This window comes from Myotis myotis, unplaced genomic scaffold (genome assembly GCF_014108235.1).
Source record: "Myotis myotis isolate mMyoMyo1 unplaced genomic scaffold, mMyoMyo1.p scaffold_m19_p_3, whole genome shotgun sequence".
NCBI lineage: Eukaryota > Metazoa > Chordata > Mammalia > Chiroptera > Vespertilionidae > Myotis > Myotis myotis.
In genome coordinates this window covers 42,635,656-42,655,634 of record NW_023416335.1, presented here as the reverse complement: position 1 = coordinate 42,655,634, position 19,979 = coordinate 42,635,656, and the positions used below count along the sequence as shown (strand labels likewise).

General features: G+C 37.5%; 1 protein-coding gene across 1 annotated transcript in view; it reads left to right on the top strand.

Moving 5' to 3' along the window:
* The window catches only part of GPC6 (glypican 6), a 1,123,860-nt gene that overhangs the window by 546,464 nt on the left and 557,417 nt on the right, over nucleotides 1-19,979 (top strand). The window contains exon 3 of the mRNA XM_036297016.1: nucleotides 10,948-11,339. Within this exon, the coding sequence (XP_036152909.1) occupies nucleotides 10,948-11,339 (392 nt within the window). The remainder of the gene's footprint in view (nucleotides 1-10,947; nucleotides 11,340-19,979) is intronic.

Sequence of the window (19,979 nt, the reverse complement as noted above, 5' to 3'; positions counted from 1 at the left end):
GTTTTTTGCTTCCTCATATTTCAAATCGTTGATTTGATTCTCAGAATCCTCTACTCTACTGTTGAATCCCTGTACATTATTCTTTATTTCAGTCAGTGTATGCTTAATTTATGACTGATCCTTTTTCTTTTTCTTTTTTTTTTTTTTTTTGGAGGTTTCTAGAAGATTCTTGAGTAACCTTATAATTGTGGTTTTGAACTCTATATCCAGTAGTTTGTTTTCTTCCATTTCTTTCATTTGTGACATGTTTCTCTGTCTTTGCATTTTGGCTGCTTCCCTGTGTTTATTTCTATGCATTAGGTAGAGCTGCTATGTCTCCTTGACTTGGTAGAGTGACCTTGTGTAATAAGTGTATATAGGGCCCAGTGGCTCAGCCTCCAAGTCACCTTAGCTGCCAGCTCTAGGTGCACCCCTTTGTGGGCTGTGAGCACAGTCTTATTGTAGTTGAAACTTGATTGCTGTTGGTGTCACTGGGAGGAATTGACCTCAAGGCCAATTGGCTGTGAGTACCAGCTGCAAATATAGTGGGGGAGCTTCTGTGCAGGAGACACCCCCATGGAGCAGGACTTGCTTCAGTAGGGCTTTGGTGCTCACTGAGTCTGACCCTTGAGTATGTCGCTTATGGATGGGTAGAGTTGTAATCTGGTATGGCCTGACACTGACCACTGGGTACACTGGCTCTTGGGTCTTCAGGGAGGTGGTGCAAAGTTAGTCAGTGTCTGGCACCTCCCAGCAAGAGCTATAGAGAGATCTGTAGATTACTCCTCTTTGTATTGGCTTTGGAAGTGCCCAGGTGAGGCCCAGCTATGAAGCAAGGCAGGCTGGTGCCAGTGCCGGGTCTTGGGCCTTTTACTGATAGGTTTGGAGCTTCCTGACCCATCTGCAGCTTGTTTGAGATTTTAGCTTGAGCAAGGACAGGCCATTCATATGCAACAGCTGCTGCACACAGCTTGGGTGGGGTTGTAAATTGGATGAGGTGGTTTTAGGAAATCACCAGGGCAGAGCAAACAGAAATCGCTGCCAGTCAGCCCTGAGAACCGGGAGGTCCCAGCACAGAAACAATGATTCCTGTGAGCACCTCCCTCTGGGAGAAAGCAGCTCCTGAGTTCCTGCCCTGATGCCAGACAATCCAGTTCCTCCTCGTATGTGTCTGTGTTCCCTAGAGCCTCACCCTGGTACTGGAGCTCAGAGGAAACAGGACCTTGTAAGTTCAGTTCATGGTGTCAGCCTTTTAACAGGAGCAGCTGGGTCTCCAGCAGCCTCTGTGTCACTAAACCCCTATCCCCACTGGTTTTTACAGCCCATAATTCTTACTGCCTGTAGGGACTTCTTTTCTCAGCTCTGGGACCCTGGGCTGGGCGTCTGGTGTGGGGCTGGGACCCCTTGCTCCTCCGGGCAGCCTCCGTAGAGAAGATCTCCCTCCCAATTGAAAAAGCGAACCACCTAGGTGCTGGGCCAGCCTGTTCTGTGCCTCGGCACCTCCTACTAGTCTCAGTGTGCTTTCTTCTTCACTTCTCTAGTTGTAGAACTTCCACTCAGTCAGCTTTCCAGTGGTTCTGGATGATGCTTGTTCTATATTTTAGTTGTAATTTTGATGTGGTTGTGGGAGGTGGTGAGTACAGGCATTCACCTACAGTATCATCTTCAAATCCTTGCAACTAGCTTCTAATTTCATTTGCATTGCTTAGGATGAGTTAGAAAGACAGTCTGCAGGCTCAGAACAGTTGTTTTTGGCAGCAACCATCAGCAAATTTCAAACATACCATGATTCCCAGAATTAATAGTTTATCTATACCACCTTGTGAACATAAATGGCCTAATCAGTCTTTCTTACTTTAAAAGATATCTTCAAGAGAAATAACCTACAAAGAAATAAAACATTTATCAATCTAATGTGTGAAGGATCACTAAGTACAGAAAAATTTTAACCTTGAGTAATGTGAATTCAAGTCAACAATTTCTATAAACTGCTTTATTGCTTTAAATCTCCCTATATCAACCATTGCATGGTGCTGCTTTCCAGCTAGCTCTCCTTTTCGCAGCTAAATTACTCACCTGGTCCTGAAAATTCGTGTAGCATTTAGACTCTTCCACTGACATTAATGATATTAAATCAGAGAACTTTGGTGCAAGGAATTGATTATTTTTAATGAACACTCATGATTGTAAACTATGACTTTTCATTAAAAATTCTTCATGGAACAGTCTAGTTGATTAGATTAAATATATTAGAAAAATATAAATTGGTGATCTCCAATCAAGCTGAATAATACATTAGTATTTCTTTGGGGTTTTTTTTTTACTCATTAAATCAAAAATTCCCCCAGAACTCTTATGTTTCCACTTATTTAGGTCTAATTTATGAGTTTTTGACACTATGGAAGTAATATAATAAAAGTAACCTTTGGATTAATATAGTGACCAATTTTGAATTATGTATTATAGTATTTTTAACAGCTAATGTATTTATTACTTTTTGAAAATAATTTTTCTAGACTTATGATAGGGCCCTGTAAGATGTTAACAGGTAGTTTAATTTGTATTTCATTAATTATCATGAAGAGAAAATTATAAAAGGAATTATAATAAAAATTTTTTTGTACCTTAACCTCTATCAGAATGTTATTATTTTTTCCTTTTCAATTTCTATAATGTCTATTTTATTTATTTATATTTTAATATATTTTTGTTGATTTCAGAGAGGAAGGGAGAGGGAGAGAGAGAGATAGAAACATCAATGATGAGAGAGAATTATTGATTGGCTACCACCTGTGTGTCCCTTACTAGGGAAAAAGCTCACGACCCAGGCATGTGCCCTTGACTGGAATCGAACCTGAGACCTTTCAGTCCACAGGCTGACACTCTGTCCACTGAGCCAAACAGCTATGGCTATGTCTATTTTATATACCAGATTTACTGTGGGGTTTTCTCCTTATAATATTCTCCGGAGACTCGTTAGAGCACTACCTTAGAAAAATTTGAAGGTGTCTACTTTAAAATCACTAGTCACCTAAATCTGCTAAATCATGTAAGTGTTTTAAGAATTTACTTTTGGATTTTAGCTGCCTCACAGGGAAGATTAAGGCGATGAATGGGCTGCAAAGCAAATTTTAACATATAAGATAAAATAATGGAAGGAAAGGAACTTTTACTCTCTTACTTAGAGATAATAGAGTAATAATTAAATGTCTTCCTACCTACAAGAATTTAAAGGTAAAATATGTTTTGTTAAATTAATCTTCAAACATTTCACTAGTATTTTGACCCTTTAAAGCTAGGAATTGGCAAGATTTTTCTATAAAGGGCTACATGTTAAATAGTGAACATTTTGGGCATAGTGAACAATAGTGGGCATTTTGGTCCATATAAGGTCTTTGTGGCATATTCTTCTTTGTCGTTGTTTGTTTTGTTTTCATTGTTGGTTTTTTTGTTTGTTTGATCATATTTGAACATTTCAATATGTAGGTGAATGTTGTATGTATATTTGTTGATAATATGCACATATTGTTATAAAATGAGATACACAATATGATATATATTATATGCTCATACATCACAAAAGAAGTCACGTTTTTTGGTCAAATCTTTCTAGCATCCTTTTGTGTGTCAGGCACTGTTCAATACCCTGTAGCTATAATCCCATGCTCTGTGGCTGCTTTTCTTCTAGTGGAAGCCACCCCGTGAAAAAAGAGATACTGGACCTAGAGATTTGACTGTACTCATCAGTCTAAGTTATATCAACTAATTAATATCAGTGGGGAAAATAATCACGCATGAAATTTTTTATAAATAACTTATACTTGACTTTCGTATAACATTTTGCAATGTATATTTAAATGTGATTTGACCCAGTGTCCTAGGAATTTATTTTACTATCAATTAATTATTCAAATAGTAGTGTGAATATTTAACTTGGTATACACTGCAAAGCCACCCCACTCTCTTGTCCTGTCTTCGAACTCATCCTCGTCTGTAATAGTTTGGAGCTGTAGGTTACATGCTCATTCAAGTGGTGTGGGACACCTTGCTTAACATTTCTGAGCCTCACTTTTCTCATCTGCTAACTGTATATGCTAATTACTGATTTACTTAAAATGTAGGTAAATCTTATAGCATAGTGTCTGGCACTGTGTATGATGCCCATTAAACATCAGGCAACTTCTTATCTGTAATTATGCTTGAAATTACCATCATTGTGTAGCAAATCCATTTGTCATCTTCATTTAAGATCTGGTGTCTTCACTTTCCTTCTAAAATGTAACAGGCGAATGAAAATAATGAATATACCCTGTTGACATATTGATTCCTTTTCAGTCAGCTTGTGTTGGGGTGGGGACACTTCCTTAAGGGTTATAATAATCCACCAAACAGGAAAGGTGTAAATTACTACTTTTTGAATTATATAAGTTTCTGTTAACTCCGGGGATGAATTGACTAAGTAAATATATAATGCTTATCATAATGTAATAAGCTTAATTTGTGAAAACATACACAAAACACATGCAGAGCAAGAAAAATATAAATTAAGAGATAAAGAAGTGCCAAACACAAATTACTTTTTGTCTATAGCAACATGCCTAGCAGTAATTATAGATTCTTATTTCTCACTTTTAAATAATTATTATTTTGAAAATTATGTAATTTCAAGCCCCATAATTTAAAGAATGCATACTGAGGTCTGTTTTTTGCACAAAAATGCAAATGATGTTTAAGAAAAATTCTTAAGACAATATATTAGGATATCTATTCAAAATAGTTCTTCCCTTTTTTTTCTATATCATTTTTAACCTGCATGATGAAGAAATAAAAGACAACATAGTTTTGTTTATTGAATACAAGAAAATCAAAACGAAGTTCCACAGGGAGTTTATTCAGTATGGCAGAATAGCTGTTGAGTAGAAGGCAGTACTGCAATATGGGAGAGTCAACAGTGGTTTGAGATCTAACTCAAGTATATCACTCTGGGCATTGCTTAAAGTGTGAATGTGAATACAGTCAGCTTGGTGAGATCATGAGCTAGGAGGTCAAGGCCCAGCAGGAACAGTGGCAGAGAGGCAGTAATGAATGAAGCCAGGCAAAGCAAGGCTCCTAACAGGCAGAGGTGTTCACAGAGGAAGTGACAGAGCAGTCTTGATAACCAACATGTTTTTGAGCCGGAGGCCAAGAGGATTTTATGTATAGATGCACATGAATTGGGAGCATAGAAAGATATGAATGTTTATATACGCAGAAATGTAAAAGAGTTTAGAGGACAGCAGGAGAGCATATCAGTTGTCCTTTCTAATTTGTGGTTTGTGGCATCTCTCTCCCTCTGAGGTCTGCCCACAAAATTGTCACTAGCATAGAGGGTGGCTCTCAGGGTGTGGAATGAGAGTGATTTTGTCTCCCCTCCCCCCACCCCCAGAGGACATTTGATAAAGTCTGGAGACAGTTTTGGTCATCACTACTGGGGGAAGGATGTGCTACTGGCCTCTAGTAAGAGGAGGCCGGGGATGCTACTTCATATTGTATAATGCACAGGACAGCCCCTCCCCACACAGTTTGTCATATCAAAGCATCAGCAGTGCTGAGGCTGAGGCCCTGATGTGGAGGACTGGCATTCAACTGTAAAATGCCACAGAAGCTGTGACTGCCCAAGGGCGATGCTTTATGTGGCAAGGGCTCCCCGAGCAGCACCAGTCTTCACCTCTTCTCACAAGGTCTCGCCTCCTGGGTGTGGGAAGAGATAGGCCACATCAAGACTTTTCTCACCCTCAAAGTCAAACATAAAAGAGAGTAAACAGCACTGTGCTTGTTCCTCCATGAATGCTCCTCATTATCTCAGTATTTTCTTGTAGTCATATCAGCTTATAGAAGCAATAAGACTGTTGACAAGAGAAATTATCTCAAAACATGTCCCTGAAAGCTGGCAGCTGTGTGCAGAACGAGGAAGGATGTTCCTACTCACTTAAGCTTGAAAAAGGCATGTTTGGGGCAGGGTCATAGTTTTTTTTGTGTGTCTATGAATCACATGCCTTAGGGTACATCAGGTTTTGGAATTTTAGCCTCCACGCCACTTCCTCCAGGTGCTTGTTTAGCCAAAGCTTGGGAACTGACTGGTTTAATACGCTTTTGTGGGGGAAAGGGTAGAATGAAAGAGATCAGGAGAGCAATAACACTCAACACAAATGCATGGATTTAAGGAAGCAAATTTAGTACTCCTGCTTCATCCTGGTAGGACAAGTTCAGCCTCCCATCCTGTAGAGATATATAATCCCCACTTCACAGTGACCAAAGCTTTCCTACTCATTGGTTCTGTGATTACATGGACTTACACCATCATCCTGAAAAGTTAGCTTTTTTCCCCCCTTAATATATTTTTAGTGATTTTAGAGAGAGAGGGAGAGGGAGAGAGAGACAGAAACATCAATGACGAGAGAGAATCATCAGTCGCTGCCTCTGGGGATCGAGCCCACAACTCAGGCATGTGTCCTGACAAGGAATAGAACCTTGACCTCCTGGTTCATCGGTCGATGCTCAACCACTGAGCCAAGCCCACCAGGCAAGAAATGTTAGCTTTAAATGGGATTTCGGTAAGAAGTATTTTGTAGAGTATGACATAGAATAGGAAAATGCTACAATTTCTAGGTAAATGCTGTACAGATCCATACTCAGTCCACTGCAGAGTATGTTTATCTGTAGCAGTATTAACAAGACATTTACAGCTTGATTGGGCAAAGCTTTTGCTGTTTTTTATTGACTGAAAATTCCTAGAGAGCATCTAGTCTGCCCTTCCCCTCCTCTGGGTGCATCTTACATTTAGATCCATTTAGGTGGAGGCTTCATTTGAAGCTTCTCTTCGATATTTCGGGGCATCTCTTGGCTCCTAGGAGTTGATTTTCCCACCTTAAGAGCCATCGCCCAGTGATCAGGCCTCATGCACAGATTTTCTTTTTGCTTTTGGAACAGTGGTGGTTTTTATCTACGAAATTGTTCTCCCACTTGAGTCAGTCTGCCCTGCAGCCAACAGATGCTTGCATCCAGATCTCCCCTGTAGATGAATAAAAACCTCCCAGAGGCTAATACTGTCTGGAAAAAAGTTCCTTTGTGCATCTATGAAGCATAACTAAGCCCTAAGCAATCACTTTTGATGTATATTTTGTGATTCAGGGGAGAAAAAAGTTTGTGTGTTTTTTTTTTTTCTGCCAAACTATTTCTTGCTGATGAGAATTTTTGTTGACTGAAGGCTTTATCCAATGTGAGCTTTACCCTCTGTGATTGAATGAAAGGCTAGATTGTTTTTCCTTATAATGCTTTTCAATTTTGTTCTCTGTGCTGTTTGGGCATAATACTTCATCAACAAAACGGGTCTGATAACTGTCTTCCAAATATCCATCTTGTTTGGTTTGCTGGGAAACACTTGTCATCCAAGCATAAAATACATTGTTAAAAGAGTCAACCTTCATAAGGTTGAAATCTGAGTCTATGGACATCCTAACACTGAAATGAGCATACTTATTTTTGGAGGTCATTAGTTTTGCCTCGGTACCTTGTGTCTCCCTCACCCCCCATCTTTTATAAGATACAAGATCAATGTCCCTTAAGGTAGCAGCATTTGTCATAATTGCCTGATACTTTAGTGTCTTTCAATAACAATATTAACTTTGACTATGGGATCACTAAACCGTATAATAATTTTGAGCAAGGAATAATAACTTGACTGTTGAGGACCAGTGAAGTTAATAGCAAACTTTTCAGACAATGACACACCCTTAGACACAAATTTAAGCTTGGAAGCTAATGAAATGCTTCTTGGGTCATATATATTGAAATATGATAACTTGGTTTCTATATTTAATGATGAATACTAATTTTGGCATGTGGAAACAAACCACATGATACAGTGAATGAGCAGTCTGGTTTTAACCATTCAACTTCAAAGTGGGTATAAGCCCCATATTTCATGTTTTCCCAGTCAAGAGGGGATAAGCCTAAGGAATGTTACCTTAAACAAAATAAAAAATACAATGTTTATCCCTACACAGAATCATTTATATATAAGTCTTTGAAAAGCAATGAGAACCTGAGGATCTTTTTCTTTTTTTCTTTTTTTGTTTAGTTCTTTGCAAATCCAGACCACACTATTGATCGCTAACTATTCATTGCTGAAGGCAGTACTCTGTATTTAATAAATTAAGCTTTAATCTCTGAGTCTAACAAAGTAATTGACCTCAAAAAGAAGATAAATGAATATTCTGTCCTGAGCTCATGATTAGAATCTACTTTCTAGTTTCATCATTTTAGTATTTTTCAATTCAGTGAATTTTTTCATTCTTTTGTAGTTTCTTTTCACAATTTTTAACACCTTCCCCCTACTCCTATATCAACAAAGTCAGGTTATCTTTTTAAATATATATTTTATTGATTTCCGAGAGGAAGGGAGAGGGAGAGAAAGATAGAAACATCAATGATGAGAGAGAATCATTGATTGGCTGCCTCCTGCACGCCACCTACTAGGGATTTAGTTAGCAACCTGGGCATGTGGCCTTGACCGGAATAGAACGGGGACCCTTCAGTCCACAGGCTGACGCTCTATCCACTGAGCCAAATGGGCTAGGGCAGTCAAGCTATTTTTATTCTTAGTTTTGAAATTGAAAAGTTTTAATATGATATTCTTATACTTTGCTATTAATATTAATAATTTAATATAGTTTCTATTTTAGAAAAACTAGGTGACTAGTATTCCTGAAAAAAAAATCTGAAAGTTTTCTAATATCACAAAATCATAAGTAACATAACCTATAGCATATATAAATACTTTGATTAATTGATGCTTTAAAAATTAGGGAAAATTGGCCCTATTTGCTTCAACACTGATTTTACTTACTAAATCCGTGAACATTAGGGAGTTTTAATAATATTTAGCCTGATTTTACATTTGGGAAAAAATTAAAAGAAGAAATATTTGGTGCCTTGGACAAGATCACACGGGGTTTATGAGCATGACTTTTAGATAATCCCTCTCAGTGTTTATTGCCACTACAACAGAATCTCTTTGGTTAGGAAAGTGTGTTCTTCACAGTAAGAGGGTGAAGATGTGTACAATGTCCTTTATTTAGCTTTGGTGCTTTGGTTTCATTTGATAACAAATATAAAACAATCATCATTCTTCTAGACACCATATCAAGACAATCAATGGTTAAACACTACATTAGTGAGAATTGAAGTAGCTAAATCACGTTCTTCAGGCAACTTCTGATGACGCAGAAATGATTTCTAGCTTCCATAGAATCCATGGAGAGATTTATAGTTTTTCCTTGTCTTTCTCAGGAAAAAGCCCCTGAGAGTTCCAAAAAGAAGAGTTATTTTGTTGGTTTTAGGTGTTTTTGTGTGTGTGTTTTTGTTGTTGTTTGTTTATTTATTTATTTTGGGTGGGGGTTGTTTTGTTTTGTTTTGTTTTATTTTTACTTAGAATTGTTGAGGTGTCCAGGACTTCATTTGTCCCTGCATTAGCTGAGAGGGAACACACCTTCATGCAATAAAAGGGAGCCATGAGAGGTAAAGCACAATCACTCATTTGTTGGCAACTTGGGTTTATGAACTTAGAAGCATTATCTTTCCTTAGCCGCCCTAATCACATTCTACAGATGGGGTAAAACTTGAGCTTACTCTGCCTGGACTCATTTGTGCACACCGATATAGGTGCCCTATACACATGTACTCTTTCTTGAGTGAACCTAATCCGAGGGCCAGTGAAGCTGGCAGTATTCAGTGGTGTTAATTCTTATTTTTGCATCCTTCATGTTTCCTCTAACACCCAAGTGCTGTTGCAGGAAGGGAGGGTGTATTTCTTGGGATAGTCTTTTTCATTTAGAACCTCTTAACCAGAAAGTCCAATTGCATATCTTTCCTTCAAATTTCCTAAAATGATAGTTTGTATGTATAATGCTAATGCAGAGTATTTCATAACTTTTCAATTCATTATGGCAATCAGGTTCATTCTATCTTTGGTATTAAGTAAATCTAATTGCATTATTACTCTCTGAACACTGATAATTAATTACTATATCTTGCAATTACAAAAAGTCGAAACTATTACAGTAATTTGAATGTACTATTTATGAACTATTCCAAATAAAAGCAGTTTAATTAAATCTAGTGTTAGAACAGATTTGTAAATAGGCTGGTGCAAATGTTTTTATCAGTATGCATTTGCTATTATGTTAATGAGGATACATTGCAACATATTTTGTTTTGACTTCACGTCAAACTATAGGATTTTCTAAAATTTAAAAATAAATGAAAAAAGAATTGTGCAACTATGGAGGTATAGTAAATGGTAAACGCCTAATAATAATGGATGTTCTTTCAAATAGAAATCACACGTTCCTCTATTTTCTTTGACACTGAGATTATAGATGTAGGGCAAATCTCATTTTAGATAGTCACCAGCCTTGGCCTGTGTTTCTAAGTGGTTAGGGCATTGCCCTGAGCACCAGAGGATTGTGGGTTCAATTGATTTTCTATCAAGGGCACATACCTGGGTTGAGGGGTATATCCAATCAATGGGATGTATTGGTTGCCTGTGGGAGGCAACCAATCGATGTATCTCTCTCACTCTCTCTCCCCCTCCCCTCGACCCTCTTACCCTCCCACTCTTCTACTCCCTCTAGAAAGAAAAAGGAAACAATGAAAAAAGTATCCTCAGAGGATATTTTAGCAGGGATGGTGCAAAATCAGGTGTCTTGTAACCATGACCACTTGGCATTTCTGATCAGAGTTAGGATATATATATATATATATATATATATATATATATATATATATATATATAGAGAGAGAGAGAGAGAGAGAGAGAGAGAGAGAGAGAGAGAGAGAGTTATTATTTATTATTTTATTGAAGTAAGTAGATGCCCTGGGATTTATAGCTATTTCTAATGTTCAACCATTTTCTCTTTTTATTTGCAGAATTTTTCCGAGAACTCCTAGAAAATGCAGAAAAGTCACTCAATGATATGTTTGTACGGACCTATGGGATGCTGTACATGCAGAATTCAGAAGTGTTCCAGGACCTGTTCACAGAGCTGAAGAGGTACTACACTGGGGGCAATGTGAACCTGGAGGAGATGCTCAATGACTTCTGGGCTCGGCTCCTGGAACGGATGTTTCAGCTGATAAACCCGCAGTATCACTTCAGCGAGGACTACCTGGAATGCGTGAGCAAATACACAGACCAGCTGAAGCCGTTTGGAGATGTACCCCGCAAACTGAAAATTCAGGTCACCCGCGCCTTCATTGCTGCTCGGACTTTCGTCCAGGGGCTGACTGTGGGCAGAGAAGTCGCCAACCGAGTTTCCAAGGTAATTGAAAATCTCTTATCTTTCTAATTGGTCTTCCACATTTACTCTCTTTATAAAACGAATGTTTACAAGAAATTCAAGGTGAAAACTCTCACGAACAGTGGTCCTTGCTCCTCGAGAAATAAGCTAAGTGCCAAAGCTTAAGTCTGGCTTTTTTTCTTGCTTAGTGTGAGAAAAGACAGGATTTCAAGTTGTTCCATGCACTTTGGAACATAATGCCAATATTTATCAGCAGTACAGCAGAGGAGCTTTTAGCAGGGATGGTGCAAAATCAGGTGTCTTGTAACCATGACCACTTGGCATTTCTGATCAGAGTTTTAAGGATGATAAATACTCATGAAGCAGTCCATCCAGAGGTTATAATCCCCTGCTAAGTCCCAAGGTGACAGTCTTCATGAGGCCTGCGAGTGGAGACAAGCTGTTCACAATGCCAGCACCTGGCATTTCTTCTTCTTTATCGCCCTTGTCAAACTGGCCAAATTCCTTAATCATGAAGGAAGAACCAAGCACTGACACCTGTAGAACTGGATTATCGAGGCCTAATGAATACAAAGTATAGATTCTGGCAGAGCATTCCTTTTGTTACCCATTAGCTTTGTAATTCAATGCCACATATCGTGTTGGGCTTAGGAGGAAGATAAATCACTAGCACGCCTTTGTGCCTTTCCTTGATGATGTCTCTAACCCCTTAATGCAAGGAGTGTTTCCCCACGGCTGTCCTTAAGCATTGACTATTTGCTATAACAATTTCCTGTGCAGAGGATATCTGCCTTTGTTTAAATTGTTCCTTGACATTCAACTGCTCTTATGAGATGGACTGGCCCAGTTCTGAGGTCAGTCCAACAAACACACTGAAAGATGATCACTTTCAGAGGCAAAGGAAAAACAATACTTAACAGGAATCTGATATGATGTCACCCAAAGAAGGTCATATTTGTACAAAGATTATTGCTCAACTCAACTTTCTTATTTCAGGGTTGTGCCCAAGAGCCACACAGTTTTCTTAACTGTTGGTACTATTCTGCCATGTTCTTTTTCCTGCTTTGCTCACCTCAATATTTATATCTGGGCGTAAAGTTCATGTATCCTCTTAAAAAGTGTTTCTCTGGACGCTATTTGTAAAATTCATAGCAATTCATTTTTTAATTGTCAGTTCCTAAAACATTTATTTGAGCTTCTGAGAAGATTAGTTACAAGAAGGCTTTAAAGGGGATACTCACAAAAGATTTAATAATGTATAACTCTAATTATAAAAACAATGTTTTTTATTGAAAATCAACAATGTTCTGAAGTAGAGCCCTAAGGGTAGACTGATAAGGATTTGGCCAGTTGTAACAGCAAGAGAAAGTATGATGACCAGAGAAGGTTTGTAAAATATAGATAAGTATAAAAAATAAAGATATAGTTCATATGTTCTAGAGCAGATAGATTTTGTGTGTTTTTTTAAAGTTTAATTACAGAGGCTTCAAATTAAAGTCCTTGCTTTTGTTGAACAATTAAACAGACATACATCCAGCTTTTGAGAAACATGAGGTAAGAAATTCAAAGCATGAGTTGGTATATGCAACATTCCTGATTGTTTATGTTGATTCTACCTGAGTGTGAATAACATTTAAGTGCTTATATTTTGGTCTGGAGAGGTTCCAGTGAGATGAGGATATTTTATACAAAGGCTTCTAAAAAGCCACAGAGAAGGGTCCTGCTGACTCCTCTTCCTCAGGGGATGGCATTAACAGTTGCTGGAGATGGCGCCTCCCCTTCATCCATCATTCCCTGACTCTCAGCCTGAGATCTTTGCCTATCAGAAGGTAACATGCTACTCTTTGTGGTGAAGGTTGACATCATGGACCAACCACCAGTAGAGTGTGACCTTTAATTTCTTTCCAGATGTGGTGAGGGATGTACTCTTCAATACCAAGAGCTTGTTTCCCCTAATTTCCTCATAGCCAACATTCATTTGCAGAGCAGCTGCTGTGGGTTTGTAATACAGTTTGTGGTCATGTAGCCATGGAATGCTCACTGTTCAATGCAGATATGGGCTTGTTTGATGGAGTTTTATTAGCACTAATCTACTCAGATCATAAATCCCATGCTGCCATCCGGGCACCACCATTAGATAGATAGATAGATAGATAGATAGATAGATAGATAGATAGATAGATAGATATGAATATATACACTTGGTTTAAGAAAAACTGAGCAGTTGTGTGTTTTTTAAAAAATAATTTATGACTCAGGGGTTTAAATATATTACTGATGAACTTTCTCACCTAATCTTACCAAATGGTCTGTAGAGACTAAATCAGATAGATCTATGTAGGCTATTCTGGTGCTGGTGATTTTCAGCACCCAAACTATTTCTGGTAATAAGAATAAAATATTGCAAGGCAAAAATATCTAAAGAGGAGAAGCAAGGTTGGTGTTTGAGGTTTAAGCCCTTCATAAATCTGAAGTCTCCCTGTGGTGTGTTCAATGAGTGATTTAGAGTTGGCGAAATGATTGCAGAAGAGTTCAAGGATTCAAGGCCAAGTTCCAAAATTGAGATCCACAAACGGGCTTATCTCCTGCAGCTTGGTTTGAGGGATATTTTCTTTTCCTCAGTTTCTCTCTTCTCTTTCAGTGGCTTCTTAAATATTGAAGGGATCATTAACACCCTCTAATTAATTGTTTTGCCTGGAAAATTTTTCTATTTGGCAAAATACAGCAGAGCAGTTTGACACAAATGTTTTGAGACATCATTACAGGGAATTTTCTTATCAGAAAAATGGATGACTAATTTGCAGGCATAAACATAATGATTTTTTAAACTTGTTTTTGTCATCTTCTATATACATTGTCTTTTGTTAAGCTTAGAATGGAGCAAGTAATTTTAATTAACTGTAACTGGATCTTAGATTGTTAGAAGTATTACATGATTCTAGAGTAGATATCTGTGGTCATTTAAGAAGGATTCATTTTCTGCATGAATGACTATTTTTGAGAATGTCTTGTGTTGACAAGATGAGGAGAATAAGTAACATTTATACTATGCTGGTGGAATTGTCAAGTTATGTATTTAATTTGGATAAGAATTCCAAAATGCCTGTATTATTGAAGAAGTCCAAGTCCTAAAACTGCAATTCTGCACCTGGGGAAACTGTTTCACGTGTGCACAGATAGACATAGAGAAGAATGGTTATAAAGCAACATTGTTTACAACAAGCAAAAGAGTAGAGATATCATAAACACCCCATCTACACTAAGGACGATCTCTGATCTCTTCACACCATGGAGGCCTATTACATTTCTGCTACACATCATCTGTATTTTGCACTGTGTGCTCACCACCCAAAGTCAAATCATCTTTCATCATCATATATTTGACCCCCTTTACCCTTTACTATTTCCCCAACCCCATTCCCTCTGGCAACCACCATACTGTTGTCTGTGTGTATGAGTTTCAGTTTTATATCCCACATAGTGAAACCATATAGTTCTTAGCTTTTGCTGACTGATTTATTTTGCTATTGCATATTTTCTTATGGCTGAGTAGTATTCATATATTATATATACTAGAGGCCCAATGATGAAATTCGTGCAAATGGCTCAGCCACTCGCCGTGGCGGTGGCCACCTCTGCCTCAGCCCTCACAGCCCCAGCTTCTTCCAGAAGGTCATCCGGAAGGACGCCTGGCCTAATTAGCATATTATGCTTTTATTATATAGGACTGGAGGCCTGATGCACAAAAATTCGTGCAAGAGTAGGCCTTCAGCACCGGCTGCCCTCTGGCACCCGGTACCCAGGCTGCTGGCACTGGCTTCCCTCAGGCATCCCACAGGCACCCGAGGTCCTGGGCTAGCTTCCCTCATGCCTCCTGCAGGCACCCAGGACCTAGGCTGGCTTCCCTCCGGCCCCAGTATCATCAGTCAGGAAGGATGTCTGGAATGACGTTCGGTCTAATTAGCATATTGCAATTTTATTATTTATATATATACCACATCTTTACCCAATCATCTATTGAATGACGCTTTGATTGTCTCCATATCTTAACCACCATGAATAGTGTTGCAGTGAGCATAGGGTTGCATATATCTTTGCAAATAAATGTTTTTGAAAATTTTGGGTAGATACCCAGGAAATATGGTAGCTCTATATTGGGTCATATGGTAACTCTGTTTTTAATTTTTTGAGGAACCTCCATAATATTTTTAATAGTGGCTATACCTGTCTACATTCACATCAACAGTAAATGAGAGTTCCCTTTTCTCCACAACCTCTCTAATACCTGTTAAACATAAGATGGTAGTTACCTCTGGGGATTAGGTTTGGAAGTATTACAAAGGAGGAGTATATAGGGGTTTCCAAAGTTACCAATAGCATACTGTCTCTTAATCTCTATACTGTATTTATGTGTGTGTATGTATTTAAGGATTTTTTAATGATAAAGATTAAAGCAAGGTAAGACTTTACCATGTTCATCTATGATTCTTTTCATCTGTGCAGATATGATCAAATCCCCAAGCTGCCTGCCTCAGGTGCTTGTCAGACTTACTGTTATTTATGGATGTGTTAACCATTCACTTTCTATGCTCCACACTGCTCAATGATATAAAGTAGGTATGGAAGGCAAAGTCTAAAAGGAAGATAAAAACAAAATTTTATAATATAGTAGCATGAGAGAAAGGATCCAGACTATTAAATCACACCCTCACCCGTAAGTGTGAGTGAGTTAGTGTGTGTGTGTGTGTGTGTGTGTGTGTGTGTGTGTGTACATTGGTGAGTAGAAACATGGGTGCCAGCAATCCCCATGAGGGCTTGTCAGACATTGAAGAACACATAAAGAAGGCTGCATACGGAGATATTAACAGGATTTCTATTTAGACCAAGCTTCAATTATTCCTCATGAAGGCAAATGAGGAAATAACTCTAGTGTCTTCACTGGTCATTCTTGATGCCATTTAAACAAAGAAGACATGACTTTCATATTTTTCTGCTTTAATCAAAGTGACTTCTGTGAGTAAAACCTGCAAATTGTGTCAATAGCAATTGCATCAAGTCATTTCATAGATTCATTCCAGACAAATTAGGTTGGTAGTAGACCTGGGATCTGTAGAACTTGAACTATTGTCAAATACTGTCATGCTCTGTCACCTATCTATTTATCTATTAATCCATCTATCTATCTATCTATCTATCTATCTATCTATCTATCTATCTATCTATGTATCATCTATCATCAATCTTCTATCATTCTGTGTATCCATTTCCATCATTCTATCTGTCTATCTAAAATCTTTCTTGTTTGCCATTACTGTGAAAATAAAACCAGTTTGGCTTTTCATCCTTAGTAAGACAGAATATTTTTGTCAATAGATACTGGCCTCTGTCTGCCTCACTGACTGTTGTGTTTGAATGAAGAGCCTCTTAGCTGGTCCATCCACCTGAGTAAACAGCCTTGCATTTGCAGTGTGCCTAGAGAGCCAGTTTTCAATAAATGTGGTTGATGGACCATAAGGCTGAAAAAAATTATCATCAAATTGTATAAAATTTTGTAAAATGAAGGCTATGAAGTGCATTTATTTAAAGCATTCTCTATCACAATAGAAAAGCATTCTGAAGAATTTACCATGGACTAATTTACAAGAGAAATGGTATTTAAATTAGCTGTTTGCTTTTGGGAAAGAATTTAGGATATAAAGACTACTTGTCATAGCTCTCCCCTGAATTATTTGTTCAGTTTATTCAGTGGTGATCTTTTGATTGGAATTAATTTTTGTGGAGTCATCCAAGACCACAAAAAAGCCCCAGGTGAATGAAACCTTTTTCATAGTTCTTCTGTGATTAGTGTATTCTCTTTTGCAATAGATGATTATTCAGTGTAGGTTACTTCATAATGTAGTGTTTTGAAATTATCAATAATGCTTCCATGTTTACAAATGTTAAGTCAGCATAAATAATATATGCTTGGTGCTTTATGATGGTGGTTATATTTAGAAAGTACTTTGCAGTCAATAAATAAATAATTTCATGATAAAGATAGTAATAAAAGATAGTATTAGCACTAAGCATCATAACAACCAAGTAGTTTATTAATATAACTCATTGAAAATGTATAAGTTTTTCTATGGTCCAAGTTCTATAATAAGCACTGGAAATCACAAGAATATAAGCTAGTTCATAAGAAGAAAAGAACATTTCCCCTCAAAATAGCATGTGGGATTTTACAGATAAGTGTAGAGAATTAAGATAAAAGGTCCCATTTTGATTAAAACAATTTGGTTATTTTGATTAAAACAACTAAAACAATTATTAATAATTTTATGTTCTCTGACTGATGTATATTTTTGATGTATAAATTTGAAAAATGTTTGAGTTATAAGAAGAGGTTAAAACTTGAGGAAAACTAAGTATTTACTCCAACATATTAAAAACTATTTGTGTATTCTTTCTTCTTTTCTTTTTTTTGTACCTTGTACCTATTTCTAATACCTATATTTAATTTGGGCTATTTTATTTTAAAATTATAATTTCTACTGGAATTCCATTAAAATGAGTACCATTCTCTCTACTGAATTCAATTTTGAAATTGTGTTCATACTGAAAGAAGTTAAGAGTGTTCTTAACTGTGTCTAAATGCAACATAGCTAGAAAAGGTCTGGAAACCAAAGTTCTGACTATACTGTACCTAACAGGTAAAATCTTCCTCTCCCCTAAAAACTGAGATGTAGACCTATTTTGAAGTTTTGGCTCAGTTCTCATGAATAAACATTTGTTCAGTGTGTTTTTAATGCCAAACATTGTTACTAAGTTATTGAGATACAAAGGCTAAGCAAGTTAAAGTACTTACAAGTACTAACTTGAAAGAGGGAGGTAGAAATAAATAATAGCAATATATAATGAGAGAATTGTGCAATAACTGTTTTGGGAACAGAAACAAGAGGCGCTTGGCTTCATCTTGGGTGCAACAAGCCATCAATGGTATAGACGTCTGATCCATACATTGAAGGATATGCGGGCCTCAGGCAGATGGTGAAATCTCCCAGCATGCTGAAGATGCTTCAGGGAGAGGCAGCAGCAAATGAGCAGAAGCACAGAGGTGTGATATCCAATGATGTGTGTGGACAGTTGCAAGCAGGTGGTATTCCTAAGGCATAAGGTACAAGGCAATGCATAGCAAGAGATAAGGATGCTGGCCTTAACTGAATCCTTGAATAAGAACTTTCCCACTAATGCTTTTATTCATGTCTATTTGCCTGTAGAATGAAAACAAATATTTCTGTGGTTATAAGTCTTCCTGTACTTTTGAGGGACAAATATGTGCTGAGAACCTACTATGTGCTGGGCATTTTTCTATAAGAAACAAGAAATAACAGTAGCATTTTACTCAAGGAAATCACTATCCTCAGTCTATACAAAAGTTTAAGTGTGATGCAAATGAGCAGTAAAATGTGTATAAAATACTGTGTAAATCAAAAGAAATACATGTTTTCCTTTACCTGGGGAGATTGGAAAAGAGCCTTAGAGTAGTAATCATACCTCATTAGATTAAAGAATGAACAGGGTCTTACTGAGGGAGGAAAAATGTAGGGCTTCTTGCCAGGGGCTCAGCTTGTACAAAAGCATAAATCATGAAAGATCATGGTTTATTGGAGATGATGGTAGGAAATAGATTTGTATTATATTATGTGGGTCGTAGATTTCAAGTTAAGGAATTTAAAATACTTTGCATAGGCAAGAAGGTAATAGCCAAGATTTTTCAAAAGACAAATATATGATAAGACTCTTACTTATAAAAGGATGGTCCAGGTATAGGGCAGGTACTTCTTACATAAGGGTCTTTCAACTTGCTTTCAACCATAGTGAAATATTCACTATGCTGCCCTAGCCAGTTTAGCTCAGTGGATAGAGGGTCGACCTGCAGACTGAAGGCTCCTGGTTCGATTCCGGTCAAGGGCACATGCCCTGGTTGCAGGCTTGATCCGCAGTAAAGGGCATGCAGGAAGCTGCTAATCAATAATTCTCTCTCATCATTGATGTTTCTATCTCTATCTCCCTCTCCCTTTCCCCTCTTCTCTGAAATAATTTTTTTAAAAAAAATTTTTAAAAATATTCATTATGCCAAGGAACCATGTGTTCTGAATCCTGCCACTGACATAACAAAGAATATTAAGAAATTTTAAAGAAAAAGTATTCAGCTTGACGGTTGTTGTTCATATTAATAAAAGCTTGAATTCAAGGAGCATCCTTGTCTCCAAACAGAGAGATTCAGAGAGAAATCCAAACAGCGTTGCTAAGTTCCCTCATTTACTGCCCTCAGCTCATAGTCTTTATCCTGTCACAATCATTCTCTTTATCAAACCATTAAACCTAATACAAAAACTTGAGGCTTAACTATTTCTTTGGGTATTTACTTCATTATAAAGTCTTCCATGTCATGTAAAATGTATATTAAATAAATTTGATGTAAATTAGATATACATGCCTTCTCCTGTTTTAAAAAATATGGTTGTTCCATGGGAGTATAAACTGGATTGGGAGAGACTGTCAGGGGCAGTGACGGGAAACTATTGTAATTGCATATGAGCTGTGATGAGAACTGAGAGAGCAGCTGGAGCAGAGTAGAAAGTGTATCTGAAGAGCAACAAAGAAGCCAGCATGGCG